Below are 9,597 nucleotides of genomic sequence, written 5' to 3' on the forward strand. Positions count from 1 at the left end.
AAAAGTGGTCCAAACATTTGATGGGGACCTTGCTGGAGACACCAAGCTCAGAATCCAGAGAGAAGCCAGTTTGGATATTAATTCAAGCCATTAAGCTTAAGCTAATTTTTTTGGACTGAGTTGACCTTGCATTTCGGTGACTGGCTTTGCAATGATTAACATTTTACTTGGTGGTCTCTTAACGATAAACAAATCATCTAAACTACACAATGGCCTTTACACACACTTAGTTGTCACCCTGGTGGGGCTTTTTATGTTAACCAATTTAGGAGTTTGTATCTCAAGAGAATCACTTTGGTGGAAAAATAGAGCACATTTTTTGAGGAGAAGCACATTATCTACAAAAACAGTCTTACTCAAACCTTTGGCAAACGGCAACATTCGATATCTTATGTCCAACAACTTCAAGGAAACAGCCTCTGGTTAAAGAAAAACAAAAAAGAAAAACAAGACGGGTAGACTGACTGGACATTAAGTGCATATAACTCTTCACATGTGAGGCACAAGTCTTGAACTCAGGATTTGTTCAGAGGGGTGGGGCGACGGGAGTTGGTCTGTGAACATGATAAAGGATAGGCTTGGCATTTTTTTCGACCTAGGTCTTGTTATAATGTTGGCTTCCCGTCATCTTAAGTGTAGCACAACCTTGTTGACCTTCGTTATTGAGAAACGTACTGCTCTGCTGCAGCTTCTAACTGTGTTGAGAAGGGGGGGGGGCGAGGGCGTTCTATTATCAGGTTCTATTGACACTTTTGGCTACCTTTAAGTTATGGTTAAAAGTACTGCAGCAACTGCAGCATTCAATAAATGTCCAAAATACACTAAAGACAAGCATGACAATATTGTGAGATTGGGACTGCGTTCCCTTTGGATTGCATTTGCACTCTGCTGCAAGCGAAAAACAACATTTTAATGACGCTTGGATATAAAAAAAATAGAAAACCTATCCTTGAAGACAAAAAAAAAGTAAAGACCCAATTCCTGAAAATATAGATGCCTGCCATCTCATTGGTCACTCCTATGAATATTGTGTGCACCGACATGCGGCCAGTTGGCAGTTCCAAAGACAGCCAACTTGCAATTATTTTTCACATTCAGTTGTGGAACTTGAGATGGAATAACTTTCCAAGGGCATTTCGAGTTGGAAACAGAGTTGCACAAAGTTGATATATAAATGTACATTTATAATTGATACATATATCTATACATTAATAATTGTATATAATGTATAGTGAGAAGCTGATTTTCGATAACGATTTGTTAACTATGTCCAATGTTACATTCTTCCTCTTAATCACTAGAAAAACCACATATACTCTTGGAAGTTATCGTATATTAAACACATTGATTCATATTTATACAACTATAGATCCGTTACAGAACAAAGCCGGTCATCTCACACAAACAGAAATACAGCCAACATGCTGGTGGCTCTCAACTAGTAGACACAAAGCAAAATAAACTGAATGAGGGCAAGTTAAACCATGTGAAATAATGTCCATGCACAGGCTGGGTTGCAACCGTTTGCATGAAATATATATTTATCCCGAGCCTGAGAGAATACATCCATCAGTTACTTGGTGGAGGAACCCCCTCACAAAATGCATTTGGACATGAACATATTAACATGGGGTGGGGGGTTGACGTGTGAAAAAACAGATATGTAGCAGACTTCATAGCCCGCATTCAGTGGGTTTGTGGATTTGTTTTTCTTAAATAAAGCTTGCACTTGTATATCTGGTGAAATTTTGGAACTGCTACTGTGGTGGCTGACAGTTGAGAGTCAACAGCCAGTAAGTAGTGCAGGAGGTAGGCGGAACCGGGAGTTTGGTAGGTTTCCGCGATGGTGTCATTAGTGCATATGCCAAAAATGTTTATTGGTTTTGTTTTGTGTATTTATTTATTTATTTTTAAATCTGTGTGCCCTCCTGCTTGAGTTGTGGGTGGCGGGGGTGGGGAAGGTGCGTGCATACAAATGTGCACACATGTGCTGTATGACTTTGTCCAGTGTGTTGGACTGGCCATCCTGCCGTTAGAGCTCCTCGGCCATCTGCAGCAGAGAGTTGATTGCCGCGTCCTTGTTGCCCTGCTGGGCCTCCAGCACGGTGCGAACAACCTCCTGGTCCAGATTGGGAAACATGTCCTGCAGGGCCTTCAGGTCGCTCTCGCTGCACACAGCACCCTGGTTGCCCACGACTGGTACTGCTGTCGGCATCCCCATGGGCAACATTCCCTGGTTGTATACTTGAGGCACTCCTATTGTGTGTGTATGTGGTGGTGGTAAGAGAGGGCAGACATTAGGGTAGGAAAAAATGTGATAAAACAGGTGGGATTTGCTCTCCTGTGTGTGTGAGATTCTGTGATATGCTCTGACCTGCGATGGGCACGTACCCGACCCCTTGTTGGTACACACCGGCTCCCCTGGTGGGCATTAGGACGACCGGCTGCGTGATCATTCCAGCTGGCATGGACTGGCCCAGAATAAACAAATATTAAAAAACAGATTTTTTTTTATTGACAATATAAAAAAATTTAAAAATATGCTGCCAGATGAGATTTTAAGCTTGAGATGCGCAGTAGTCACTCACGGCATACGACATCACCAGGTTGATCATGCCCTCCTTGTCGTCACCCTGCCTTCCGCTAAGGCTGAACCACTCGTCCACCACGATGCCCTCGCGAAGGCCGTCAGGGATGGTGACATGGGTCCACGCTATCCTGTCGTCCATGGAGAACGCTCGCTTTGCGGTACACCAGCGAGAAATAATAAATATTATTGTTTGTTTGGACGGATGCGCTATTACAACACTTCAACAGCTATGGCCCATACATGTATGTGTCAGGGATTTCAAGTTGAAATATTTTCACGAGTTTGAGAGCCCTGTTTTGTTCCTGCTGTGAAATTTCCTAAATATACGCCATACAAAGGCCCATGCACTCAGAAAAAAAATCCTGTGCTTCCTGAACGGGAGAATTTCTCAGACACATTCTCAGGCTCTACAGAGCCAGTGATCATGGGTCTGGTGATGAAGGCTGATAGCCCAACAATTTGAACGATAGGATGTGACACGTACGGCTGGGTCATTGATTACTGGAAAAAAAATAAAAATAAAATAAATGCTGTTGCTTATGTTAAAAAGGAAAAGGTTCGATTTTCTTTTGCTTTATTTTTCAACTTCCGATATACAGGTGCTTTCCTACGCAGCCTCCTGCTCCCGCTTACCTCATCGAAGATCTCCAGGTAGAATGAATCCACCCCTGGGGGCACGGTGCACTGGATGACTTTGTTCCAGCGTGGGTTCTTGGCACCGTTGTGAGCCGTGGGCGTCTCATACACGGCGTAGCCCAGTCGAACCCTGCAGTAAGGGTCCATGCGGGTCATGCCATAGTTTTTAGCCAGCTTGGCCTGGACGGAAAAACAGGACACAATTGAACATCTAATGGGAGGATGAGCGAGGACGAGGTGTGGGAGGACGAGTTCAGCCCATGACATAGACATATGGGCAGGTAAAAATCAAAGAAATATGTAACCCTTGGTTAAATCACCGCAGACATGCCCAGTTGTATTAGGTCGTGCTTTTCTAAAAAATAACATCCTTTCAAATATACCAATTCTCTAATGACCACACTTTAGCTTGTATAAAATGCTGTTTGCTTAAATGGACCAGTTTAACATGCGATCCAGAAAAAGAATGGATGAATGGAACTGAGTAAAGCTCAAAATGCCCTGAAAGAATTTAATTATTTGAACCAAACTGTGTGAAATAAGTGGATGATTGAAGTTAGACCACCTGTTACATCGCATCTATTGTATAAAAAAAAAAAAAAAAGAAAGATAATACAAGATAAAGCCTCATTCACATTGTCTATTATTTGACTTTTTTGAAGGGGTAATTTGGGTCATAACACCTAGAATTTGCTCCATTTTGCCACTTTGAGGATCAGGTTCACCTCCCAAACATGTTTATAATTACTTTTAGCAACAATTACTTGTTAAATTTAGATTACCTGCACCACAGTGATGCTTAGGCGCCCCACAGTGCCGACAGAGCCCCCGTACTGCAGCTGCCTCGCCGCCTGAGCGTCCAGCTGCACCTGCTCCTGCTGATATGTCGGGGTGATGCGGAGGAAGTCCTGGGGAAGCTCCCCAATGTACACCTGTCCGCCGGGTATATGGGGAAGTAAATGTAAACATTACACACTCTAAAATGCTAGCTAAGGGTTGGTAGTGACTGCTGAAGAAAGGTTTGACTTTATTTTTTCCCCAGATTCGGCTCTTTACACATTACTCAAATAAAAAATAAAAAATACAAATAAAAAAGTCATTTGATTTTCTGACCCTTCGTTCATTTGATTGAGTTGGTATAATGCACGGGCGAGCGAGGGAGAGCTTCTGGTGAATTTCTCACAAGAATCATGTCATTCTGTTAAAATAATTTATTTAGATGGAAGAAAAGAAAAACGTCATATGTGACAATACTCAAAAAAAGTGAACATTTAGGCAGAGAAATGTGTAAATGTTAATATCAACCATCAGTCATATTCAATATGAATCGGGACACATTTATTGGGATTTTCTTTTTTGGTTGGAGTTTAATTTAGTCTTCAGTCATCGGGTGTCATGACATTTCACTGCATATACAGTATGTATATGTATGTGACAAATAACATCTTGAATCAGTAATCATTTTCAGATTGTGAGTGGATGATTCACTCGCTCGAGTGACTCCCGACTCACTTAAAAGATTGGTTTGAGAGTCTCGAATCACTGAAAGTAACACTGCGCAGGAGTCAGGACGCTTGGTAATATAAGTATATCATTGTTAACTACTCAGCAATAGGTGGCCACTGTAAAAATATGACAGCTTCAGCTGTGTTCCAAATCAGAAGCCATAGTTGCGTAAAATAAGCTCTAGCCAAGTCCATACTGTTGAGAAAACATTTGCTAGTTAATCCGCCCGATAGCATCTTTCGGGTAATTGCGATACAACAAGCGTTAGCTGTCTATTGTGAAAACACCGCGAACTTCCCTCAAAATCCCCCTGACTGTACCCAAAAAGAGGTACACGGGTTACAACCCAGTTCTATGCCGAACGTTTGAATAAGCTGAGTCAATTCAAACGTCAAACCGGTCTAGCTTAGCATAGCATGCTAACGTTAGCATGCTTGCCTGTCTTTCAGCGCGTTTTGACTCTTTAGACCTCCCGTCGCTCACCTGTCCCCGCTGGGTGGTGATGGTCAATGCCATTTGCTTTTATGAAAATGACAGATGTCGATTATGATTTTGGGGGGGTGGGGGGGTGTGCCTTTGCAGGCTGTACTCGCAGTCGTTTAGGATGTAAACAAACCGCCGCGGCCTGTAGACGTTGGTTTATGGGTCCTTCTTTACGCTAGCTATCAGCTGACTAGCTTAGTGGGCTGGCGTTTGTCGAATTGTGCGCTGCGTTGCCGCTTTCAGGCGGGGCAAATGACGCAAGACTGGCAAACGATTCGTTCGCAGCGGAGTCATGACTCTGGATTTGGGAGTTACTCCGGCGAAATAGAAACTGCAGTCAGGCACACGGGCATTCGCCGAGTCTTGAATGTCGATTCGCGAAAGAAAAACGTCATTGATGCGCCTCGAGCACAGACAAAAAAAAAAAGTCAAAATAACTACCGCGTACTAAGTGAATGTGTTAGTGGCCCTGTCTCAATGTGCGTTCTGGTCTGTACTGGTGTTCTGGTCTGTGCTTGTGTTCTGGTCTGTACTTGTGTTCTGGTCTGTGCTGGTGTTCTGGTCTGTACTTGTGTTCTGGTCTGTGCTGGTGTTCTGGTCTGTACTTGTGTTCTGGTCTGTGCTTGTGTTCTGGTCTGTGCTGGTGTTCTGGTCTGTGCTTGTGTTCTGGTCTGTGCTTGTGTTCTGGTCTGTGCTGGTGTTCTGGTCTGTGCTTGTGTTCTGGTCTGTGCTTGTGTTCTGGTCTGTGCTTGTGTTCTGGTCTGTACTTGTGTTCTGGTCTGTACGTGTGTTCTGGTCTGTACTTGTGTTCTGGTCTGTACGTGTGTTCTGGTCTGTACTTGTGTTCTGGTCTGTACTTGTGTTCTGGTCTGTGCTTGTGTTCTGGTCTGTACGTGTGTTCTGGTCTGTACTTGTGTTCTGGTCTGTACTTGTGTTCTGGTCTGTACTTATGTTCTGGTCTGTACTTGTGTTCTGGTCTGTACTTGTGTTCTGGTCTGTGCTTGTGTTCTGGTCTGTACTTGTGTTCTGGTCTGTACTTGTGTTCTGGTGTACTTGTGTTCTGGTGGACTTGTGAAACGTCATCAGTCGCAGCCCAAGTACTGTTCCAATTCAACGTCTGCGTCAAGCCAAGTCCAGTGCCCAAGTGCCCGGATGGGGCCTTGCTCCGCCCATTTTATCGAGGACGCGTCGGTGGTGACTTGTGTGACAGCCAAGTATCCCACAATGCATTTCGCAGAATGACCGTCCTGCGTCCTCCCGAGTCGAACTTGCCAAGTCTGAACTACCAAGTCCGCAAGGCCGGACTTTCAGTTCAGGTCAGTGCAGTTCCTCCCGTTCCTTCTGGAACATAGCGACGAGTCCCCACCATTCACTAGAATGGCGGACTTTGCGTACTTGGTATTGAGAAACGGCTAATATGTAATGTGTAAAAAAAAAACCCCAAAAAACGTAAAATGTAACTGGTTTACACTTTGCCTCACTCCAAAATAGATAATGAGAACAGAATTAAACAATTATTCATCCATTCAAAGCATCCCAAACGACTCTTCTGGCAAGAACCAAAGCTAAAAGAAAATCATTAAAACGGACTAGATTAATCATATTAGCGCTCCAGATTTATATTTATTTATTTTGTTTTAAAAATGTATTTAGTTAGCCATTTGTTTACTTGGTTATTTATTTATTTACTTATTTGCTCTGTGTTTGTTTGCTTCAAGATTCAAGAGGTTTATTTGTCACATACATATACTTACTTTCATACATAATATGCAGTTAAATGTCTTTGCAACGCACCCGGAGATTATGTACAATTGTTACTAAACTGAACATAATAGCTAACTTAATTCCTACCGAGCTAACTAACCGAAACTAACTGATTCCTAAAACATAATGCAGTTAGTGAATAGAATAAAAACATTAATATAATTAAAATAAAATAAGACTCAAAAAGATAATACAGAGCTTTGTATTTATTTATTTTATTATTTATAACTATATTTTCACCCATAGGCCTATTTCTTGATCTAACTCTGTACACTCTAGGCCAGTGATTTTCAACCTTTTTTGAGCCGCGGCATATTTTTTACATTTACAAAATCCTGGGGCACACCACCAACCAAATTAACACAAAATGACACTCTAACACAGTAATACATATAGTTAATATGTTTTTTAATGTATTTATACACTCACTTAGTGTGAAACCTGGGCCTGTTTCGATGAACACAAAATGGATATCCTGGCAGAAATGGTAGAAAGACACAGACGAAGCTCTTGCTCAACAGCTCTCAGTCTCTCTGTTTTTAGTTTTTATCGCAGCCAAGCTTGAGAAGCTCAGCTCACACAGATATGTGGTTGAAAACGGGAGCAATGTCAAAATAGCTTTGTTGGCGAGAATGGGGAACCCCTTGGCAACAGATAACCAAAAACTGTCCAAAGGAAGATCAGCAAATTTTAGCTTTAAACTACGATCTTGTTTCAGTTCAATGAGTTCCTCTTGCTCCTTTAAAGTCATGTCCTTTCCAGCAACGGATGCTGAGCTGTATGGGTCCCTAACCCAGTCAAGGCATTCTGTGAAGGCTGAATGGAAATAAGATGACAACTTCTCCTCAAGAGTTTTCAAATGTGTGCCAATCACCTGGCACATTGCAGCAGTGTTGCCATCATGCAGCTTCACGGTGAGTGGGAACATCTCAAGGCTGCCACGCTGCACATGTTGTTGCCAGAGCTGCAACTTTAAACTAAATCCGTTCATTTTATCAGTGCTTGTAAGCAGGTTTTCATTTCGGCCTTGCATCCGTGTGTTAAGTTCATTCAGATGATGGAATATATCAGCCAGGTATGCCAGCTTTGCACACCACTCATCACCTGCAAGCAGCTTTGAGTAATCGGACCTCTCGTTTGTCAGAAAAACCTTAAGTTCCTCTCGCAGCTCACACACTCGGGCCAGCACTTTGCCGCGCGACAGCCACCGGACCTCCGTGTGGAGCAACAAGACTTTATGTTCCGCTCCCATTTCCTCACACAAAGACGCAAATAAGCGACATTTCAAAGGTCGCGTCTTCACAAAGTTCACTATGCGCACAACATCATCCAACACAGGAGCTAGATCTGCTGCTAAGGTCTTTGCCATGAGGGCCTCACGGTGCAAAAAACAGTGCGTAACAGTAACATCTGGGGTTTTTTCTTTGACCCTACTTACGAAGCCTTTGATGCGCCCGACCATGGCTGCTGCTCCATCAGTGCAGACACCTGTGCAGTTTTCCCACGTAAGTCCGCTTTGTCAAGATATTCCGACGTGACCCGAAATACTTCCTCTCCTGTTGATTTTTCTGGCAGTGCCTTGCAAAATAGGAAGTTTTCTCTAATGGCTTCTCCATCCACAAAACGCACGTTGGCCAAGAGCTGACAATGTCCACCAATATCCGTCGACTCATCAAGTTGCAAGGCAAATTTCTTACTGATGCGCATCTTTTCTAAAACAACAGTTTCGATATCCGCAGACATGTCATCAATACGACGGGCAATTGTGTTATCTGAGCGAGGCACTTTAGCTATCTCTTTGGCCGCGTCAGGGCCGAGCATCTCATTTACAAGGCTTTACAAGCTGGCAGTATTAATGTTTCTGCCACAGTGTGGGACTTTTTTGATTTAGCTACGAGATCAGCGACAAGGTAGCTAGCTTTGAGGGCTCTCTCGTTTACCTTTGTGGTTTTTCTCAAAAACTTTGCCTGTTTCTCATTGTTTGTACGTAAGCGTACAAAATAGTCCGTCGGCTTGTTTTGAACGGAAGGGTGTTTTGTTTGGAGATGGCGTTTAAGCTTGCTTGGCACCATGGCGCTATTGTACAGCTTCTCACCACACACCAAGCACAGCGGAGTCGGTGCCGTTGCATCCCCGGTGAAAGTGAATCCAAATAAAAGATAGCTTTCGCTGTATTGCCTCGAGCTCACCGTCTTTTCTTTTTTCTTTTGTCCACCACTCATATTAGGGCCTTCATCTGTGTCATAATTTTGTTCAGGGCCCTGTTCGGCATTTGCTTTTTCCCTTCTCAAAAACTTCTCCATCACTGTCACTCGCTGCACTCTCGCGTCACTTCTTAGGTGACGCGAGAGTGCTACGGTTCCATTTCTTAAAGGGACAGATGCGCCTTATAGTTTATATATGAATGAAGTTGGAAAATAGACCATTCATTGATAATTTCCCACGGCACACCTGATGATCTCTCACGGCACACTAGTGTGCCGTGGCACACTGGTTGAAAATCACTGCTCTAGGCAACCTATTTCATAGGAATTAAATGTGATCTGCCATTTTTTTTTTGTTATGTTTTGTTTTAATCAATGAGACCATTGGAACAGAGAAATCAAAATGCCCTGCTG

At 43.1% G+C, this 9,597-nt stretch overlaps 1 protein-coding gene across 2 annotated transcripts; it reads right to left on the reverse strand.

Moving 5' to 3' along the window:
• Positions 1–1,315: 1,315 nt before the first annotated feature.
• On the reverse strand, positions 1,316–5,321 carry tollip (toll interacting protein). 2 transcript variants are annotated; one of them, XM_079997132.1, is made up of 6 exons: positions 5,216–5,321; positions 4,009–4,158; positions 3,224–3,406; positions 2,589–2,741; positions 2,375–2,471; positions 1,316–2,205 (listed from the first exon to the last, which is right to left on the reverse strand). In XM_079997132.1, exons 1-6 carry the CDS (start codon positions 5,246–5,248, stop codon positions 2,033–2,035), a joined length of 789 nt encoding a protein of 262 aa, XP_079853258.1. In that variant the 5' UTR covers positions 5,249–5,321; the 3' UTR covers positions 1,316–2,032. The 2 variants fall into 2 exon arrangements, with proteins under 2 accessions (XP_079853258.1, XP_079853257.1); XM_079997131.1 differs by having other exon boundaries at positions 1,316–2,256.
• Between the last annotated feature and the right edge of the window lie 4,276 nt (positions 5,322–9,597).

Source organism: Zeus faber, assembly GCF_960531495.2.
Source record: "Zeus faber genome assembly, chromosome: 3".
NCBI classification, from domain to species: domain Eukaryota; kingdom Metazoa; phylum Chordata; class Actinopteri; order Zeiformes; family Zeidae; genus Zeus; species Zeus faber.

Excerpts from the sequence above, each read along its gene's own strand:
- tollip (XM_079997131.1), bottom strand. The coding sequence starts at position 5,248 with ATGGCATTGACCATCACCACCCAGCGGGGACAG. Across the intron at positions 4,159-5,215 it reads TCACCACCCAGCGGGGACAG|GTGTACATTGGGGAGCTTCC; the intron begins GTGAGCGACGGG and ends CCCGGCGGACAG. Across the intron at positions 2,742-3,223 it reads ACCTGGAGATCTTCGATGAG|CGAGCGTTCTCCATGGACGA; the intron begins GTAAGCGGGAGC and ends TGTACCGCAAAG.